Raw genomic sequence first — 22702 nt, 5'->3', positions numbered from 1 at the left:
CGCCTTCCAGGTATGCACATTCTTGCTCTGATGATGTTCTATCTATGCTGTCTCCGTGTTGTATGATATTATATGCATTATCTAACATGACGGCAGAGCAACTCTACTTTACAAATGTGCTACTATGATTGCTAGCTATTCTGATTCAGGCATGTGAATCTATGAAAGACACCCCTAATACTGGATAAGAAATGCGTTACTTACCTGTAACAGCAGTTATCCAGTATTGGTGTCTTTCATAGATTCACATGCAACCCTCCCGCCTCCCCTGGAAGGACTCACCTCCCTCTCGGACTATATTACGCCAACCTAGCTGGGTGCGTACGAAAATCTGAGGGACTGAGGCTCCTCCCAGGAAGGTTCTAGAGGGAGGTCGGAGCTGATTGGCTGACTGTGAGAGTTTGGTCCTTTTTACATAAGGACAAGGAAAGGCTACTAAGGGGAGGCCCTTAGACCCTTTTTCTCTATGTATGTCTATGGACATTACTTTTTTATTTACCGGAGGCTCCCGTCTCGACGACGGCTAATGATTCAGGCATGTGAATCTATGAAAGACACCAATACTGGATAACTGCTGTTACAGGTAAGTAACGCATTTCTTACCTACATCTGGCCCTTAATCCTTATAGCACATGCATTGACCAATAACTGACACACAACTTAAAAAAGGAGATCCATACCAATTTTATAAAAATAAGCTTTGTTTAAGTATTAGTTGGAGACCAAGATCTTCGCAAAAAGTTAAGTATGCTTTTCAACATACTTTAGTCTTTAAAAAGTCGACAGTGCAAATTCTCAAGCAGTTCAATGTTTTCCTATGGAGGAAAACAAAGCAGTTTCACAGGCAAGTATACAACTTATAATTCCAGTCTTCTGGATTTAAGATCAGCAGAGGCCAAGGGTCTTATAAGCACAAAGTCTGCACCACCAGTGGCACAGTGACGGCCGGGTGCAGAGGTCAAATTTGGAGATAGACCCTGTGTGTTTCAAAGGAGACTGGGGGAGCTTGAACCCTTGGTTGCATGGGCCAAGCTTTGGGGGTTAGATAAAGCACAAGGGAGCACAAGACGGCACCAAACATACACCAGCGGCACAGGGGCGGCAAATACAGCGCCGGGCGCCTAATGCTTTATAATGGAGAAACTCAGTTGGACAAACAGGATGCAGGCGCTGCACCAGAGGCTGCAGGTGGGAGACCAGCGACAGCAGAGGTAAATGGAGGTGTTGAGGGTTGTAGGGACACCGTCGATTCAGCCACCAAGGCCTAGTTGCTTTGGGTTCAGGGAGGGGTGGTGGGGGGCGGTGTCCTTTTGATGTCGGAATCTTTGTACAAGAGCCAGTCTGGATTCAGTCTGCAGGCGGCGGCTTGGAGTCCAAGAGGGGTCAGCCAACACTAGACTTAAGGTCAGGATTGCTGGGGAACCTGTTCTTTATCGGTGGGCTACCCGGACACAAGCCGGAGGCGTCTAGTGAAGAGTGGGCAAGACTAGCAGTTGCAAATGGCACCAGAGTCCTTTGTGTGGGTTTCTTAGGGAGAGATCCACTCTCCTTGGGAGTCTCTGGCCTTTGCAGGGGTCTTTGAAGCTGGAGACAGCTCAGTAGGGCTTGGGCCAAGTCAGTAGACGTCTTCAGACTTCGCTGCACTGTCGTCTTCGTCCTTCTTCTTAGAACTAGATTCAGGGCAGGGAGAGCCACCTAATTACTAAATGTAGGTGCGTTTTAAGAGAGTGTTGGGTAGGGCCTGGGGGGGGGGGGCTACACCCTGGGGGGACTACAGCCTCAATTATGCCTCCTTCCTGTGGGAGGGGGAGTATAGTCCTTGTCCGAATTGGAGGAGTCTCCCCATCTTCAAGATGGCGGGCACTGAAAGATGTGCTTTACCTGGCCTCCTCCTTCCTTAGGGGTGGAGTTGGCAGATGTGAGCACATCTATTCTTCCAAGGGTTTCACACCCAAGCCTAGAAGCAGAGGCTGGGATCTCATTACAAAGGCGGCAGTCGTTCGAAGCTTTCCTCTCGGGAAACCCAAGCCTAGAAGCAGAGGCTGGGATCTCATTACAAAGGCGGCAGTCGTTCGAAGCTTTCCTCTCTGGCATTGTGCCCATCGTGAGGGATGAGGTGTGACCCCTCCGCCCAGGGTATGCATTATTTCTGTTCCCAGAGAGCAGAGGCTCTCAATGCAAGGGTCCAGAAACATGTCTGGTGGTGGCAGGCTGCCTATAGCCAGTCTTTGACCACACCATGGTTCGTAGGTTTTTCAGGGGACACCTCTGAGGCTCTCTCTGAGTACATGGTTCAATAAATCCCACACTGACATCAGTGTGTGTTTATTGAGAGGAGTAGTTTGTTACCAAATGTGTGGGCGAGCAGCCTTAGCTTCTGTGTAACTCTTGTTATACTTTCAGTCAATGGAAAGGCAATGTTCGAGGCATATGAGCTGCAGATAGTACACTGTGCATTAGATCGCCACCTGATGTTGGGCTCGGATGATTGCAGGATGTTGTCTTCTTTGAAGAAGTCCTTGCTAGTCCCGATAGGTGACTCCTCCCTTGGACAATACTGTGCATGGGCATCGGCTCCATCCTCAGATTGTTTTTTTCTGCCACTGGGTTCGGATGAAAGTTTCTCCGCTCTGGCCAGAAACAGTTGTTCTGCAACTTCGACGCGCAGAACTTCATAAAACTATTACTACCTGCCTTCGACATCGACTGCGGCACCTTTCGACGCCAAAGTTTCTGTTCCGGTCATCCAAGTCCACTCCTAAAGGCAAGACTGGTTTGGCACTAAAACCTTAAATGCCGAAAATGAAAGAGCCTTACAAAGTCTCCAGAACCTATCCTGGAGGTTTTCAAAGAAAAATTAGACCCTAAACAAAAAAAGATGTACATCAATCCAAATGCTGAACATGTTTTAGCTAAGACCTCATCTAAACGGAACCTTCCTTTAGAGTACCCTGCTTATAAGATCCTCTTAAGAAAAAGGACTACAAGCCCTATTTATCCACATCCACTGTTCAGATCCTCTATTCAGAACACCTCAGGGGTCTCCTCATACACTCGCTGATGTAGATGAGGATGAAGATGACAATACTCCTTTGCCTGTAGAACCATGGAATGACTACACTTGACCCTCCAACCGCAGGGTGGGTATCATGGGATTGCATTACATAAAGGGTCTTTGGATGAAGATTTTTTTATTTGACACTCTGGGGTCTACATATAAGACAAGTCAGTCTTTCTATGTTAAAGGGCATGATGAGACATGCGGACAAAATATTTAAAGACCCTATGTGTGCCTGTGTATTTACTCCAAGAGTTGATAAATATAAACCTCAACATCTGATCCCGTTTTAATTAAGGGACAATTACCTCTATACTTATTAGTGGTCTCTAATGCTTGTAAGAGAGCAAACTCTCAGACCTCTGACGATGCACCCCCCAGACAAGGAGTCTAAATTAATCAATGCATCTGGTAAGAGTGTCTGCTCAACCCACTAACTACTGGCGTATTCCTAACACACAGGGCCTACTAGCTATGTGTGATAGAGAACATTGGGACGAGATGGAACAACTACTTCAAAATCTATCAGATGAACACAAAATTAAAGCACAGCAGTTAGTTCATGAATGCAAACTAATTTCTAACTCCTCCATTAGATGTGCTTTAGATACTGCTCATACTGCAGCGAGGGGAATACCAGCATTGTCCTAAGAAGACATGCGTGGCTTGGGATTTCAGGATTTAAACCTGAAGTTCAACTGTCCATTTTAAACACTCCTTTGGGCAAACAACACCTGTTTGAACCTCAAGTCGATGAAGCTTTATGGAAAATGAAGTAAGATACCGAAGTGGTGAAGTCCATTGGAGCTCTCCAATCCCCATCAAACAGAGGCTCCTTTTGCCTCTTTTTACAGAGCAGGGTCCAAAACCACATCATCAGACCCTTATGCTTACTCTTACAAATCCAACACACAACCCTCTCCCTCTAGAGGTTTTTAGAGAGGATGGTACAGAGGAAACCATCCAAAGGTAGGGGTACCTCACATCTACCACAGAGCTGTGGCCACCATCGCACCCGTACTACAACGCACCATCAACACCACCTTTAAAACAGGCACCTTCCCAGATGACTGGAAGCACGCAGAAGTCAGACCTCTGCTCAAGAAGCCCACCACCGACCTTGAGAACTATCGACCCATCTCGTTCCTCCCCTTCGCAGCCAAAGTCGCAGAGAAAACAGTGAACAGGAAACTGACAAGCTTCATTGAAGAGAACGCCGTCCTCGACTCGTCCCAATCCTGATTCCGAAGCAACCACAGCACAGTGACCACCCTACTCGCCGCCACAGACTACATCCGAACTCTCCTGGACCAAGGCGATACCAAAGGGGATGATGAATGGAGAGTTTGAGAAAATCAAACACTCACCCCCGGTCAACTGATCTGGGATTAATTCATCTGCATTCTTTAGCTCACTCCACCACCCCAGTTCAGACATGGCCATATGCAAATCAGTCTGACCCTGTATCTCATGGGAACAGTCCAGCCCGAACTGCCTGGTCCTGGACCAAGACCACTCTGCAGCCCTCATCCTACTCAACCTAGCAGCGGCCTTCGACACAGTCTCCCACTGCACACTAGTCGCCAGACTACATGACGCAGGCATGCGTCATGAATCCGATCATTCCTCACCGGAAAAAGCCAAAGGATCAGACTTCCACCCTTCCTCTCCGACCCCATGAAAATCTCCTGCGGAGTCCCACAAAGTTCATCCCTGAGTCTCACCCTCTCCAACTTCTACATGGCCCCCCTCGCAGCCATCGTCTGACAACATGGCCTCAACATCGTATCCTACACTGACGACACCCAGCTCATGCTCTCCCTCACCAAAGACCCCACCACCGCCAGACTCCACTTCTAGAAAGGAATGCAAAACGTTGCAGTCTGGATGACCAACAGCTGCCTGAAGCTCAGCGCCGAGAAGACAGAAGTCATCGTCCTAGGTACCACCCCGTCTGAATGGGACAGCACCTGGTGGCCGTCCGCCCTCGGAAGCCCACCCACCGCCTCCGACCACGCCAAGAACATCAGCATCACACTAGACCCATCACTCGCCATGAACCGACAGGTCAACGCCGTCGACTCCAGCTGCTTCAACACCATCTGCAAGACCTTCAAGTAGATCCCCCCTGAGTCAAGGAAGACAGTCACCCACGCACTCATCACCAGCAGACTGGACCATGGAAACGCACTCTACTCCGGCAACAACACGTCCCTACTCTGCAAACTCCAGACAATACAGAACCCCACCGCCAGACTCGTCCTCAGCATTCCCCGACACAAACACACCAGTCAACACCTAAGAAGAAGTCTCTCCTGGCTCCCCGTGGAGAAAAGAGTCACTTTCAAAATTCTCACTCATGCCTATAAAGGCCTACACAACAACAGACCCAAATACCTCAATTACCGAATCAACTTCCACGTACCCAAAAGAAACCTCCGGTCTTCCAACCTCGCACTGGCCAAAACACTGCACATCCACAGAGCCAGAGCAGGTGGAAGATCCTTCTCTCACATTGCAGCCAAGACCTGGAACGAGCTACCGGCAGACATCAGACGCGCCCCCTCCCTGAACACCTTCAGGTAGATTCTGAAGACCTGGCTCTTCGGCTAAACAGATCTGCAGTGCCCCCCCCCCCCTTTCCCCCCGTCCCTCCCTTCAGTGCCTTGAGACCCTCACAGGTGAGTAGCGTGCTTACAATTCCATGATTGATTGATTGATTGGGTAGAGGCGCCACTGCGCGTAACTCTCCTTCCCCTAACTAGCAGTGACTTGCCCTCATTTCCCCCCGATCACTTAACCCCTGTCGGGGAAAGACTTCACCAATTTCTCCCCATTTGGATGTCCATAACCTCAGACAAATGGGTGATAGACATTATCCGACATGGTTATTGCCTGGAGCTTACCAACACTCCTCCAAATATTCCACCTCGCACTCACAAACTCTTGTTAGAGCACCGACAGCTACTCAAAAAGGAAGCGCAATCTCCTTTGACAAAGGGGGCCATAGAACCAGTCCTGGTACAGTACAATGGTTCAGGGGTTTACTTTCTGTTTACTCTCTGTACTTTCTAATCCCCAAAAAGGACGGTTTCTTAAGACCAATTTTGGAGTTAAACTGATACATACTGTCAGAACATTTGCATTTGGTAACACTTCAACAAGTGCTTCCACTTCTACAGCAAGATTTTATGTATGTGCTAGACTTAAAAGATGCATACTTTTACATTCCGATCCGCCCAGCTCGTCGCAAACACCTCCGATTTGTTAGAGCAGGAAAACTCTACTAGTTCAAAGTACTCCAATTCGGAGTAACTACTGCACCCAGAGTGTTCACAAAATGCCTAGCAGCAGTGGCAGCTCATCTCAGAAGACAACCGATTCATATCTTCCCATATCTAGACGATTAGCTCATCGAAGCCAGCACACACCAAAAGTGTTTGCAACCCACTCGGACTACGTTAGACCTTCTCCACCGATTGGATTTCACGGTCAATACATAAAAGTCTCAGCTTCAGCCTTCACAAGTTCAGTCCTATCTAATGGCGACTCTCAACACTCACTCAGCTGCAGCCTCTCCCAATGCAGCCAGAATTCGAAATAATCAAACTCTGTTATTACAGTTACATTACACCCAATACCTACCAGCCTGGACTTTCAGGCAACTGCTAGGAATGATGGCATCATGCATCGCAGTAGTGCTTCATCAAGACTACACATAAGTCCCCTACAAGAATGCTTAGCACATCAGTGGAATCAATCACAGGGTCCATTAACAGCTCTAGTGTTGGTATACCGCAGCACCCATCGCTCTCTGCAGTGGTGGAACCCACAAAATGTATCAAAAGGACGGCACTTCATCGACCCTGTTCCACAGATCGTGCTAACCGCAGATATATCTCTGACAGGTTGGGGTGCCCATCTCCACAACTACACAATTAAGGGGCTCTGGGACGACCTGCTCATGTCTTCCCATCCACTACCTAGAATTTCAAGCAGTATTTTTTAGCGCTGAATACTTTTCAGTCTCACCTCACAGGCAAAGGTGTCTAAGCGGACTAGGACAACATGAAATCCATGTACTATGTACAAAAGCACGGGGCGATTGGGGGGGAAGGATACTGTCACGCTTCTCTGACCATTTGGTGTTGGGCATCACATAATTTATCTCCTGGCAGAACACCTCCAATGATTAAACAATCAAATAGCTGACCTCCGCAGGAGGAGGCAACAAATACATGTGTGGGAGCTTCATACCGAAGTTCTCATTCCATACTTTCAAAAATAGATATGTTCGCCACAGTGGACAATGCAAAATGCCTAAACTTTGCCTCCAGGTTTCCACACCTTCTATCCAAAGGCATTGCCCTATGGATGAATCGGTCAGGGATATTTGCCTATGCTTTTCCTCCTCTCCTACTCCTGCTGATTAGAAAGCTCAGGGCAACATTGCCACACTAATTTGGTGGCTCCCACATGGGCCTGTCAACCGTGGTTCACCACAATGTTGGAGCTGTCAGTTGTTCCACATCAAAAGCTACATCTCAATTTCAGCCTTCTTACTCAGAACAGAAATCAGGCACCCGAACCCCAAGGAGCCCAACTTCGCGATTTGGCTCCTGAAGTCATAGTTTGGATACTTAAATTTGCCACCAGATTGTATGACTATTCTTAAAGAAGCAAGAAAGCCTACCACCAGAGCTTGTTATGCAGCTAAATGGAAACAATGTGTTGTCTATTGTAACAACAACAAAATGTATCCTCTGGATGCTTCTGTACAAAATATTGTTAGCTTTTGCATCTACAACAAACAAGTCTAGCCTGCACATCTATTCGATTGCACCGTGCAGCAGTAGCCGCATATTTGCAAAACAGACAGCATTTATCTTTATTCAAAGTTCCTGTAATTAAAGCCTTTATGGAAGGCTTAAAAAGAGTAATACCACCGGGAATACCTCCAGCGCCAGTGTGGAATCTCAACATTGTGCCTACAAAACTCATGGGTCCACCTTCTGAACTATTGCACAATTGTCCTTTACAGTTCCACTCATGGAAGGTTGCCTTCCTCATTGCTATCACTTCTTAAGAAAAGTTGGTGTGATACAGGCATTAACCTTAGAACAACCCTTCTTTCAACTACATAAAGATAGGATAGTTCTTCGCACCAATCCTAAATTCGTTCCTAAAGTAGTTTCTTCTTTTCATCTTAAACAATCCGGTGGAGTTACCGGTGTTTTTCCCTCAACCTCATTCTGTAGCAGAAAGAGATCTTCACACACTGATGTCAGAAAAATGCTGTACTATATTGAAAGGAGAAAAGTTTTTTGTAAGACAAAGCAACTGTTTGTTGCATTTGCTGTAACTCACAATGGCAATCCTATCGCTAAATCTGGCATTTCGAGATGAATTATTAAATGCATTCAGACTTGCTATGCTAGAGCTAAAATACCTTTTATCTATACCTCCTAGACTCATTCCACCCACAAAATAGGAGCAACTATGGCCTTTTTAGGTAACATTCCTATAGCTGACCTCTGTAAGGCAGCAACATGGGCCACACCACACACATTTACCAAACACTATTGTGTGAATGTGTTAGCACGTCAACAAGCCAATGTAGGGCATGCAGTGCTAAAGACACTTTTTCAAACAACTACATCATCTACCGGTTAGCCACCGCTTTGGGAGAATACTGCTATATAGTCTACGCAAAGCATTTGTATCTACAGCACACATGCCTCAAACTGACTGTTACTTACCCAGTAAGCATCTGTTCTTTGCACGTAGAGCTGTAGATTCACATGTGCCCTCCCACCTGCAGTTGTTGCTGTTCTCATGATCTACATTACATACGCATGGACTTCTCTGTCCTACACTCACTTACTCCATTCTCGCCCTCTTGCCGGAAGCCAATCTAGCAATGGGGTCGAAGCCCATGCGCACTATCACCGAAAGAAGGAGTCCCCTTACCTTGTGACTGGAAAGACTTCTTCGAAGAAAACAACTTGCAAACATCCAGACCCAACACTAGATGGCAGGAGTATGCATAGACTGTGAATCTACAGCTCTACATTCCAAGAACCGATTCTTACTGGGTAAGTAGCGTAATCCTTTTGAATGCTGGAATCCAGTTAACCATCAGTCTGGTTCTTGGAGGTATGAGACCCCTGCACTTTCATGGAACCTTGGTGCAGCTAGTATTTTGGTGAGTAGCAGAGTGTTATTGTTACAGTAATTTGGTTGACTAGCAGAAACATGTTGTACTGTAAAGCCCATTCCCACAGATCTTCTAGGGGCCCCCAGTGTTGTCTGGGGCTCATCATCACTGTTGGTCAGACTACTGATTTTCTACACAAGGCTTTCATAGACAGTTCTTTGAAATGTATCTCCACCCTCCCTCCCTCCCTCTTCCCCAATCACCCCAACCCAATACCAGTATTTTGAACTTGAGTGGATGGACTTGTGGAAGGTGAATCCTTCGCCTACCATATCTGGTTGTCTGTAAATGGTAAGCAAGTGACGGGCTGCTGGTGCTTTCGTTCCATGGGGACCTCCCACAAGTGCTAGAACAGTGTAGACATGCCTAGAATTACAAGTTTAAATGGGAGTCCACTACTGCAAATGGTCATTGACACGTCAGAGATGGATGACGTCTGATATATATGCACGCAACCTTGACTGAAAACCTGAGACAATCGGGGAAAACAAAGAGATCAGATGGTTTTGGGGGCGGGTGCTCTTTGTTGGGGAGTCATTCATTGTGAGAGAAATTGGTTCTCTTCCATAGTTCTGTGCAGAATAAGGAACCAGACAAAAGTATGCATTTGAGCAAATATGAGGTGTGCTGATATTGACACATGCAAGCTTGTGTGACATGCAGATCTCTCAAAAGTTTAGAAGCAGTCTACTGCTTTGTGCAAGGTACCCAAAAAGTTGAGAATGGAAAAAAAAGCAATGGCACAAGATTACTTCTAAAGCCGGCAATTTAATACTTTTATTGTGTGTAATTTACCAATTTTAGCCAGATGTCAATAATTCTAAATGTAATGTCAGTTTTTGTGACAAGAAAATTAATGTTTTTGCTTGTCCGAGACTCCCTGTAAGCCTGCCAATCAATGGTTATCTGCATCTATTCCTTTCCTTCCTCAGGACAGTTTTATGTGATGATGACACCACAAGATGTGTTACCCGCCGGAACACAAAGAACTATTGCTCCAAGAACTCACCCATATTCTCCGTATGTACCCTAGGTCACTCCCGTGTGCACTTCTAATTTTATTGCCTTGTTTCTGTTGTTGGTGGTATGTGATAATGGTACTATTTTTTGGGCAGTTAGCCTTTAATCAACATGATGACCTAGCGTGGTCAGCCGTTTATGAACTAAACCCAAATGTGGCTGAGGATTCTGCATGACCGTATGTCTTAAAAACAAATTGTCAGTTTAACTGAATTGGTTGCCTAAAATCCAAGACTGAGGTACTGAGCACTAGTGCAGTGTCTTTTTAAAAACAATGAAGACTATTTAAAGAAAAGTGAGCAAACTGGTATTAGAACAAAAAACTATACCATATGTTATCTGTCAGTCAGAAGTTCAGTTTATTTACCAAGAAGAACCAACCCACAACATGTGAAATGGCATTTCTTCTAGTATTATTGGCGTCACACAACTCCATAAGCCTTGCTTGTTTGGCAACAAGTAATAATGCAATCCACTGTTTATCTAACTGTGACCAATTAAGAAGCCAGCTCCACCCTACATACAAAGAATAAGGTGATGTTTGGCCTTGTATATGTTTCAGTAGTATCATAAAGCTTTTTTACCATCACATTTATGTATATACCTTTCTGCCAATGAGGACCAGATAGAAAATGTTGTCTGAAAGATGTGGTGCGCCAAAGGTAAGCCAGTCTGCGCCGTCCGCGCCTGGACCACAGCAACCACCTGAAGTGCATCCTGCTCAACACCCGCTCCGTCCACAGACACGCCGTGGAACTATGGAACCTGCTCGACACCACATCCCCGGATGTCGCCTTCCTCACGGAGACCTGGATGAACGCCTCCTCATCATCCGACATCGCCATTGCCATCCCGGAAGGCTACAAGATCATCCGGAGGGACCGCGCCAACCAGACTGGAGGAGGCATCGCCATCGTCCACAAAAACACCATCCGCATCTCGTCCAACTCCGAAGACACCCTCACAGCCGCCGAACATCTCCACTTCCAGATACACACCGACCCAAAGACCACACTCTGAGGCACCCTCATCTACAGACCCCCAGGACCCCGCACACAATTCAGCGAAGACATCGCAGAGTTCATCAGCCCACACGCCCTCCCCTCCACCAACTACATCCTCCTTGGGTATCTCAACTTCCACCTGGAGAAAAACGACAACACCACCACCACCCTACTGGACAACCTCGCTAACCTCGGACTCAACCAACTGGTGAACACCCCCACCCACTACGCCGGACACACGCTTGACCCAGTCTTCACTTCCAGCAAGCACATCTCCTTCAGCCACTCAACCGGACTTCACTGGACAGACCACAGCTGCGTCCACTTCAGCTTCAGAAAGAACACTACTCACCACCTCCCGCAACAGGTTCCCCGCAGGAACTGGAACAAGATCACCACCGATCAGCTCACCGCATCACTGAACCAGAACCCTCCCGCCAGATCATTGGACCCCAACCAAGCGGCCCACAACCTCGCACAATGGATCACCAACTGCGCCGACTACCTCGCACCCCTGAAAACCCATCCCAGCAGGCTTGGAAGCAAGAAAGCCCCGTGGTTCAACGACGACCTCAAGAACTCCAAGAAGTACTACCGCACCCTTGAGAAAACCTAGCGAAAGATCCCGACCACAGACAACATGACCGCCCTCAAGCACGCCACCCGCAAACACCACCAGCTGATCCACACCACCAAGAAGACAGCATTCAAGGAACGTTTAGACAACAACGCACACAACAGCAAGGAGCTCATCAGCATCGTCAAAGAGCTCTCCAACCCCAGCGCCGGAAACAACAACATCACTCCCTCACAAGACCTCTGCGACTCACTTGCCACGTTCTTCCACAACAAGATAGCTGACATACTCAACAGCTTCGGCGAACAGACCACGCACCCAACCATAGAACCAACGCTCCCCACCACCACCCTCCGTGACTGGACCCCAGTCAACACCGGAGACACCATCCGGACGATTAACACCATCCACTCCGGATCACCAACCGACCCATGCCCTCACCACGTCTTCAACAAGGCAGACTCCGTCATCGCACCCGAACTCCGGGACATCATCAACTTCTCCTTCAACACCCCCACCTTCCCGGAGAGCTGGTAGCACGCCGAACTCCGCGCCCTCCTGAAGAAACCATCGGCAGACCCCACCGACCTCAAGAACTACCGCCCCATCTCGCTGCTCCTGTTTCCCGCCAAAGTCATCGAGAAGACCGTCAACAAACAGCTGGCCGCCTTCCTCGAGACGAACGGATCCCTCGACCACTCGCAGTCCGGCTTCCGAGCCAATCACAGCACCGAGACCGCCCTCATCGCAGCCACTGACGACATCCAAACCCTGCTCGACAACGGGGAAAAAGCGGCCCTCATCCTCCTGGACCTCTCCGCAGCGTTCGATACTGTCTGCCACCGCACCCTAGTTCAACGCCTCAGCAACGCCGGAATCCAAGAGAAGGCTCTGGAGTGGATCATCTCGTTCCTCGCCGGAAGAACCCAGAGAGTCCGCTTCCCCCCGTTCAGATCTGAGGCCACCGAAGTCATCTGCGGCGTACCACAAGGTTCATCACTCAGCCCCACCCTCTTCAACGTGTACATGAGCCCCCTCGCAGCCATCGCACGCCAACACAGCCTCAACATCATCTCCTTGCCGACGACACCCAGCTGATCCTCTCCCTCACCAACGACCCCGCCACCGCCAGAACTAACCTACACGAAGGGATGAAAGAAGTAGCCGAGTGGATGAAGAACAGCCGCCTGAAACTGAACTCAGACAAGACGGAAGTCCTCATCCTTGGGTCAACACCATCTGCCTGGGACGACTCCTGGTGGCCCCAAGCCCTAGGCTGCGCACCCAAACCAACTGACCACGCACGCAACTTGGGCTTCATCCTGGACTCCTCCCTGTCGATGACCAGACAAGTCAACGCGGTCTCATCTTCATGCTTCAACATCCTACGCTTGCTCAGAAAGATCTTCAGATGGATCCCCTCCGAAACCAGGAAGACCGTCACCCAGGCACTCGTCACCAGCCGACTAGACTACGGAAACACCCTCTACACCGGAACCACAGCCAAACTGCAGAAAAGACTCCAACGCATCCAGAACGCCTCCGCACGACTCATCCTGGACATCCACAGCCACATCTCCAGACACCTGAGACCTGCACTGGCTCCCCGTCAGCAAAAGAATCACGTTCCGCCTCCTTACCCACCCACACAAAGCACTCCACGACCTGGGCCCCAGGTACCTCAACAACCGCATGACCTTCTACACTCCCACCCGCCAACTACGATCGACCAACCACGCCCTCGCCGCCGTCCCACGCATCCGAAGAACCACCATGGGAGGAAGATTCTTCTCCTACCTGGCAGCCAAGACCTGAAATTCCCTCCCCATCCACCTCCGCCTCACCCAAGACCACCTCTCCTTCAGGAGGCAACTGAAGACCTGGCTGTTCGAGCAGTAGCGGACCCCCTCCCCCCAAGCCCACCACCCCATCCAGCGCCTTGAGACCCTCCGGGTGAGTAGCGCGCTATACAAACTTCTTGATTGATTGAAGTTGGAGGACTTTGTAGGCCTCCTCCTCGCACAAAGCTCTCGCACAAAGCTCTAGAAATCGCTTGATGATACAGACAGAAATACATTTCCAGAATAAGTATTGGGAGAACTCCAGATTTCCCACATGAAGCAAAACATTGAAAGAAAAGTAAATAAAGTAATGTATTCTTTAAAGGTGATTTGTTAAGCGAATGATGCTGAACATATATGTCTGGGAGGGTGAAGAGACTGGAAATGTGATGGGGGACTATTCGCGACGGCACACCTTTTGGAATAATCCCTCTAAACTGCCTCAAAGACGCTATCCATCCACATCTTAAATGCTGAGAATAGTAGACTCATTAATCTGTCTTTTTTTCAAATAGAAGCGCTAGGCTAATCTGGTTAGTAGCATGCATGAAAAGAAGACTTATTTTGATTGTGTTGGGAAAGAACCAAAACTGTGGCCTGGGCTAAAGCAATTCAATTAGTGGAGTTGGAAGCACAGTGAAAGTCAGCCAATTGCTTTTCTTGCTATAAACTGTATGGGCATAAAAGGCCAAACTAAAGCTATTTTATTAATTTTCTCTCTGAAATTAGGAAAAGTGATGGATCCAGAACACCCCGCGATGAAAGGAGGCGAGCGCAGCACAACGAAGGTAAGGATGTTTGATGCCCTGACTTGTGCCTTTAACCAATTGTGTGGTGTTCATTCACATTAATGATTTAAAGTTGTTCACTTTTTCCAAAGATCTTAGAGGCCCAGGTCTCAGATATGGGATTTGGAGCTTGAATTTTTTCTTTATTCATGTGCTACACAGTGCACTATTCCACCTTTTAGTGTCTGGTTCAATATTTCTTCTTGTTTTTTCCCCCAAGCCGAATTTGGTCGTCGACCAATAATGAGTATTCGAATATACATTTTTTTGTATTGTCGTAGGAAACATAGTGTATTTGCTCCTATTAATTTTGAGCCCTGATATAGCTTCAAATCATACAAACAATCTGATTATAGGTGACACTTTCATATCAACATCTCTATTGAAGAGGGAAGCATTCTGTGTATAGTGATAGTTAGATTTGGGGGTCTCTAGTAGGCATAGGTAGGTACCTGTGACAAATGGGGACCCTAGCGTCTAGTAAGGGTAGGGGGGGTACACTCCTAAAATAACCCCTGCTCACCACCTTGGTAGCTTGGCCCGAGCAGACGGGCTTATCTACGATGTCCGAGGCAGTGTGAAAGTCATTTGTGAACACATACAGTAATTAAGTGAGAACACTGCAGATGGACACCACACAAGTTCTATATTATAAAGTAAGTATTCTTTTTTTATAGATTTAACACAAGACCATAAACAACAACAAAAATCCACAATACTGTACTTAGAATGATAGAATTAGCTTAGTTCTTTCTAGATCTTAAAATGCGACACTTTAGGTCCATGTACTTTAAGATGCATAACGCTTCTACAATGAAAGTGTTGCAGAGATGGTGATGCGGTAGTTCCTTACACGCAAAAACGGTGATGCCTTTAAGATCCGGTGCAAAGAAACAAAGATAGCGTTGTCTTCTTGATGTGACACGCTCCTCCGATGTTGCAAGATGTCTCGACTCGATGCGACAGCTGTAGAGGCGACACCCTTGTCCAGTGATGCGGCAACAGCGGCTTTGGCGGCGGCACTCTTCTCAGAAGATGCAAGCCGCTTCGTCTCGACGCGACAACTGCAGCAGCGACACCCCTGTTCAGTGATGCGACAACAGCGGCTGCGGCGGCACGCTTCTCAGTGGATGCGAGGTGCTGATGCGACAGCTACAGCGGCGACACTCTTGTTCAGTGATGTTGCAGCGACACGCTTCTATGATGTTGTGAGATGTTTGTTGTGATGCGGTGCAATGCGACAGCTACAGCAGCGACACCCTTGTTAAGTGATGCGACGGTGACCCAGTTCTTCTTCGTGAGTTGCTCTTCCAGCTCCTTGCAGTCCCTCAGAAGGCCCAAAACAGCTGCAGGTACTTCCAAAGGACTCTTGGGGAGCTGGTGGTTGAAGTCTGTTGCCCCTGAGACTTCAGCAGGAGGCAAGCTCTTCTCTCAAGCCCTTGGAGATCCTTCACAAGTTGAATAAAGCACACACAACGTTCCTTTCTTTGTCAGTCAGGCAACCACTGCAGGCCAATCCTCCAAGCAGCACTTCAGATAGTCTCTCCTCAGTTTCTCTGGTTCCACTCCTCAGCAAAGGTTTCTTCTTGTTTTCCAAAAGTGATCTAAAGTTCTGGGGTTTCGATCCCCTCTTTTATACACAGTTTCTCTTGGTTCTCTGAAGGCAAGAGGACTGCTTTACTGCCTTTATCCTGACCACAAACCTAAGGGATTGTAAGGTATGTTGTACGTTTTCAACAAATACTTTGAAAGATCAGGAAGGAGTCTTCCCTTGAGGCTACAGAGGCTTAAGAACAGGTATACTGTGGTCTCTGATAAGGAGGGTGATGCCTCTTCCTGAACCTCCCTCAAAATGCCTCAAAAAAGACCTTTGGATGACCCTACAGGTCCATCTTGGAACCACCCAAAAAAGATTATCTGCAAGTCATCTGAGACCTCTCACAAGCATAGTGTTTCTGTTAAGCCCCCTTCCCTAATGTAGCAAGAAAAAAGACCATTGTCTTCCAAAAATTCCCAAGGTCAGCTACAGAGCCTTCTAAACCACCTCCGAAGCTTAAACATACGTTTAAGAAACCTACCTCAGCTCTGCCAATGGAGAGCTCATCGACGATATCCCTGACGACAAGAACATCTTTTTCAAGTATTGTTTCAGTGACTTCACCGGCACCCACATGTTTGAGGCATGTGGGCTGCTGAATTCATATCTGTGCATAGATCGCCGCCTAGTGTTGAGTCCAGATGATCGCATATTGTTGTCCTGGAAGAGTCTTGGAAGTATCACGAGATAGGTGGCTCCTCCCCTGGACTACAGTGCGCATGGGCATCGACTCCATCCTCAGTTTTTTTCCGCCATTGGGTTCGGATGTATATTGGTTCACTCTAGTCGGAATCAATATAAAACTTTCTTAAGGCCAAAAGGCCTTTAGCTTTTCGTCGATATATCTTGCGTTCGGTGCCCGATTCTTCCAGCTCAGTTTCGAGCCGGATTCCAGAGAGCCGCGTTCTTTCGAAGCTGAAGGCCCAGTCGACGCCAAAGACCTTATCGACGGACCATCATGGAACGGAGTCCGTTAAAGAGATGTCCCGTGTGCAACTCCAAGTATCCCCACATCGACGTCCACCCGGTGTGCAACAAGTGTCTGTCGCCGATCATGATGTAGCCAGCTGCATGGCTTGTTCCCGATTTCGATCCAAGAAGGCTCTTATGCATCGTCGCGCTGCGCGCCAGGCGGCCCAGCAGACTGCACCGGCACCTGTGAACATATTCAATGCCGGGGATGATGAAGGAGCTGACCGGGAAGTTAGGGCATGTAATCAGGGGGTCTATACACAAGGACACAGATGAAAGAAGACCTAATAGAGGTAAATTTGATAATGAGGCTTTCTGTTTTAGGGATCGCTGTACAAGCCAAGGTGGTAAAGGTGTACTGTGTACGGATGATAGCTGCAACCCCCCCCTCCGGCTTGTCCAGCTGGGCGGTTAGATTGCAAAATATAATAACCGGTAGGAATGGCAGCAAGAATATCAGGGACTGAATCATCGTTCAGCCAGGTTTCGGATAGGAGTAGAATATCCACGGCACTGTCATCTAATAGCTGAAAAATTTCAAGCTGATGTTTCACCATAGACCGGTTGTTAAGATACAGCACGGTCAAGGGAAGAGTCCCTAGCGTTAGTGTGGAGTGATGAGATGATACAGGCTTGGGGCATAAAGGGGGAGTTGCAAGAACCGATGAGTCAGGGGAGACCAAAATACCACAACCCTGGGCAGCCCCGGCAGCACGAGGCGGTAGGGGCACAGGATGTCGGAGTGTTAGAAGGTCGGCGGAAGAATATGAGATGATTTGGATAGAGTGAGTGGCCGCTGGACGCTACCGGGCTTAGACGGGCTTGACTTAGGCGCGAAGTCGGCGCTCCCGCTGCGCTCGTCCGCTGCGCTTCCGCCAGGTCACCATAATATGTTAATCTGAGGTGAGCCACTAGACCGCTAACCTGCGATTTGGAGGTACAGGGCGGAAGTGGTACTAGGAGCCGGAAATGGCGCTCGAGAGGACGGCCCTCCGCACAAACGGCACTATGCCGGGGCGGAATGGGGCCAGGAGCGATATAAAGCAGGTAGGAAGCGCTAAGGATATGTTCAATTTTATCTGAGCAAGTAATACATCACGCACTCAATTTACAAAGAAGCTTTTAAAATCAGCTATTAAAAAATGGTTAGCAAGACCAGCATACATCCGCAGCCTCAGTCGCCGCGTCTGTCAAGCGAATGGTGGTGTATTCGCGCCTAAAAAAGGAGACCAAATCAGCAGCCACTAGACCGCTAACCTGCGATGTGGAGGTGCAGGGCGGAAGTGGTACTAGGAGCCGGAAATGGCGCTCGAGAGGACGGCCCTCCGCACAAACGGCACTATGCCGGGGCGGAACGGGGCCAGGAGCGATATAAAGCAGGTAGGAAGCTCTAAGGATATGTACAATTTTATCAGAGCAAGTAATACATCACGCACTCAATTGTCAGTGTGGTGTAGTGCATTATTCCAAGTCCAAAGAAGGGGGAAGACCGAAATTCAAAGATCCTGCACTGTCGATGACAGTGCCTGTCTATTTATGGCTCAGCAAGTTGAACCCTCACTACTAACACAAACCATGACTTGCAGGTCACAAATTCGAATCCAGCCTTCCATTGTTTAGAGATTGGTAATCTGAGCATCGTTTGATAGGATAACAGAGCCCCCTGCTCTTTAAAAGGCTTAGAAACATAAAAAGTGTGATATGAGGCACTATATAAAACATATTTTTGTCATTATTTGAAGCCCTTTTGACTTAGAAGTTTGTTATCTAAGCTCCTACACTACATATTTATGGGTTCTTGTGGATTAGCCGACAACAGATAACACTGCTTTTCTCAATAAAATAAATCAATTTTTTTTGTCTTTCTTTGGGTAGTCTGGTGTTGCTGCACTCAACTTCGCAGCGGACATTTAATGCAGAGAAAGGGCGCCCTCAAGTACGGGTGCTGCCAGGCTTACAGACCTGGATCAACAAGCATTGGCATAGACTAGAATAGAATAGAAGTGGTATTTGTAGAGCGCATGGCAACCCATGGGCATCCCAGCGCTTGGAAATAAGAGGCCCTTGAAGCTTATCTGGGGAAGAGCCAGGTTTTCAACAGCTTGCAAAAGATCAGGTGATTAGTTTCTTTCCGCAGCTGGAGAGGAAGAGAGTTCCAAAGCTTGGCGGCGTTATAGGAAAAAAGCCGACCTCCGCTTCTATCTCTTCTAATCCTTGGTACAAAGGCCAGGTGCAATTCATCCGATCTTAGAGGCCTATTGGCTTGATAAGGATTGACTAAAGGGGAGATGATCTTAGGTCCCTTCCCTCCAAGCAATTTGTGAGTGATGCAAAGAGCTTTAAAATAGACTCTCTCCCAAATGGGCAGCCAGTGTAGAGCTTTCATGGCAGGTTTGGCTGACTGTCGATAGGGAGGTCCCATAAGGGTTCTTGCCACACAGTTCTGAATCATTTGAAGTTTAGAAAGTACTGCCTCTGGTGCACCCAGGTAAAGTACGTTGCTGAAATCCAAGCGTGATAGAATAAGCGCTTGGACTGCAAGTTTCCTGGCTTGAAAGTGGAGTTGAGGCAGTACTTTGCGTAGCATTCTCAGCATGCTGAAACAGGCGACCACCTTTCTGGCTTGGACTTTGAGAGTACGGTCTGAGTCCAGCCAGAACCCCAAACTCTTTATATTTGATTTGGGAACGGGTGCTGGTCCCATTGCCGTCGGCCACATCTCAGTTGGTCTAAATAATGATGGATAACCAAGGAGCATGAGCTCTGTCTTGTCCCCGTTCAGCTTCAAATGAGAGCAGTGCATCAGTTTAGCCACTTCTTCGAGACTGGTACAGAGGCGGGATGTGGATGGATCGGGATAGTTAAGCGAAACCACTAGCTGAGTATCATCAGCATATGTTACAATGTTTACTCGATAGGGCTGTATGATCTCTGCCAGTGGAGCCATATAGGCATTGAAAAGACCAGCCCTGTGGAACTCCACATGAAAGGGGCCAGGGCTTGGAAGTGGCTTCACTCTCTAATACTTGGAAGGATCGCCCTTCCAGGAATGACCTCAGCCAGGTTAACGCTGTTCTGGTCACCCCCAAACTTCTGATAAGATACTGTGATTCACTATATCGAAGGCCATGCTCAGATCCAAAAGGATCACGGCAGATGATCCTCCTGAATCGAGAATTTTTCTGGATTCTTCCAGGACAGCTAAGAGCGCTGTCTCTGTGCCGAGACCGGGACGAAATCCTGTTTGGGTTGGGTGGAGAAGATGGTTGGATTTTAAGTAAGTAGAGAGTGTAATATTTACATATTTCTCTTAAGATTTTGCTGATTCCCCGGGAGAAGGGAAATCGGACGGTAGTTTGCCAAACAGTCAGGATCTAAGGTAGATTTCTTCAAAAGAGCTCTGACCATAGCTTTTTTCTAGGGAGGGGGAACTACTCCTGATACAATAGAGGAATTAACCACATCTAAGATAACCGGGCCAACTGTCTCTGTTACTTGTTTGAGAATAAGGAGTGGGTCCTGGGGGGCGATAAATCAGGATCCCTGAAAAAGTTAACATAGGTGTGAATCCTACTGAAAAATGAAGATTTTCGCAGTTTAAAAGAGGACTCCCCAAGATTCTACAAAGGAGATGATTCTTTAAAATAATGCCAATTCCACCCCCCTTGCCATTAGTTTGATCTAGTCTCGGTATTATGTAGCCGGGAGGGAGAGCTTGTACTATGCCAGGTTCAGCAGCTGTATTCAGCCAGGTTTCTGTTAGGAACAGAGCATCTGGACTTTCCTCCATAAGGAGCAGGGATACTTCCACCGCATGTTTTGGTAGGGAACGACAGTTTAGTCAAAATAACTTAAAAACTTGGTGCGGTTTAGCTGCATGTGAATTGGTAGGACTAAGGTCCTGGAAATTATGGGAACAATGCTTACATCTATAGTTCCACCGGTCAGGAGCGATGAAGTGAAGACAAGTGGGATCTGGGGTTGTGTTTAGAAGTTGATTTAGGCTATACTGTAATTTTCGGGGTGTGGAACAGGCAGGGGTTCTGGCCCCTGGTCCCGGATGGGCACAGACGGGCTTGCCTTTGGCGCGCCAGCAGCGCAGTCGCGTCATCGGGCTTAATATAGCCCTGGTGATCTCAGCGACTAGAGCGCTGACTTGCAAGATGGCGGGCAAGTTATGTGGCAAAGAGTTCCCCCCTAAATTCACACAAGTGCAGTACTTGCCGCAGTGCAATTTTAAACTAATAGGTGACTATTTTAAAATTCTATTTGCAAGCATTCATAAAACAATTTTTAAAGTTCAATTGCAGTCTTTCTACTCGTATAACGGGGTTCTCGCCCCACTAAAGATTCAAGAAGCTTCTTTTACGCTGGGCGGTCGCGTTAACGGGCTTAATGTAGCCCTGGTGATCTCAGCGACTAAAGCACTGACTTGCAAGATGGCGGGCAAGTTATGTGGCAAAGAGTTCCTCCCTCAATTCCCACTAGTGCAATGAGCAGAACGTGCAGCAGTGCAATTTTAAACTAACAGGTGACAACTTTAAAATTCTATTTGCAAGCATTCATAAAACAATTCCAGTTCAATTGGAGACTTTATACTTGGATAACGCGGTTCTCGCGCCAGTAAAGATTCAAGCAGCTTCTTTCATAGCATAGCCAATAGGTCTCGCCTTTGGGACCTTATAAGTGTTTAGCCGTGCACCAGCTGATGTTGTTGCACCAAGGATATTGTGCTGCATAACTAAATACTTATAAGGTCCCAAAGGCGAGACCAATTGGCAATGCCAATGCTTGTATTTCTTCCCTGTGAGTGTGGGGGGGAGGCGGCAGGATTCGTATGGGAATTTCAGCCACATGTATTTTATAAAGTTGAACACAGTATAAATGCTATTTTATTTGTTTCAAACTAAAGGCATTGTTGCAGGCTCTGAGCAGGTTAGAAGAAAAGGTCTGTTCTGAAATGATTAATACTAATACCCAATGTAGTTGAAAGCTTTCTGTTTTTTTCTCCATAGTGGAGAGGAGAAGACGGGACAAGATAAACAACTGGATTGTCCAGCTCTCTAAAATTATTCCAGATTGCAACATAGACAATACCAAGACAGGAGCGGTAAGATGATTCGTTTTCAGCTGATTCATGTTTTCTAAATAATAGTGCTACATATCCTATCCCCTTAACTGCTGGGCATTCCCTCCCAGTGCTGAGCCCTTTTTTTTTGGCTATTTGGGGTCCTTGGGAAAAATATGAAAAAAGTGCTCAAGATGAGTCTTCTAAACCAATGTATTTCTGAAATGGGCACAAGATATGGAGTTAAAAAAGCTTTAAAAAAAGAACCGTGGAAGTCCTCAAGGAAGGTAGAAAACTGACATCCTAAAAGTATTACTTGAAAAAAATGGGAGAGGATTAGAAAGTGGTTCGCTAGGAATGCGGGTCGAAAATCACAACTGTGACACCACACTCCTGAAATAGCTGTTGTATGTCCTGGCCCGAAGGACTTTTTTTACTCGACGCTGAGGGTACACCATGCTTCCATCTTAGTATACGCAAGGGCGTTATAGGAGTTTCTTCCAAACGTCAGTGGTCAAAAAATTTCTGGAAGGAGCAAAGAGCATGGCACCGCCCAGAGT

General features: G+C 47.4%; 1 protein-coding gene across 3 annotated transcripts in view; it reads left to right on the top strand.

Annotated features, from left to right (window-relative positions):
* Positions 1 to 22702, top strand: part of USF2 (upstream transcription factor 2, c-fos interacting) — a 203705-nt gene that overhangs the window by 86052 nt on the left and 94951 nt on the right. For all 3 annotated transcript variants that reach the window (XM_086929938.1, XM_086929939.1, XM_086929940.1), the window contains exons 6-8: positions 10208 to 10295; positions 14447 to 14505; positions 22090 to 22184. In XM_086929938.1, coding sequence (XP_086786064.1) covers positions 10208 to 10295; positions 14447 to 14505; positions 22090 to 22184 — 242 coding nt within the window. The remainder of the gene's footprint in view (positions 1 to 10207; positions 10296 to 14446; positions 14506 to 22089; positions 22185 to 22702) is intronic.

Source organism: Lissotriton vulgaris, chromosome 7, assembly GCF_964263255.1.
Source record: "Lissotriton vulgaris chromosome 7, aLisVul1.2, whole genome shotgun sequence".
Classification (NCBI taxonomy): domain Eukaryota; kingdom Metazoa; phylum Chordata; class Amphibia; order Caudata; family Salamandridae; genus Lissotriton; species Lissotriton vulgaris.
Note: the sequence above shows the minus strand (reverse complement) of the source record. Positions and strands in the feature narration are given on the sequence as shown.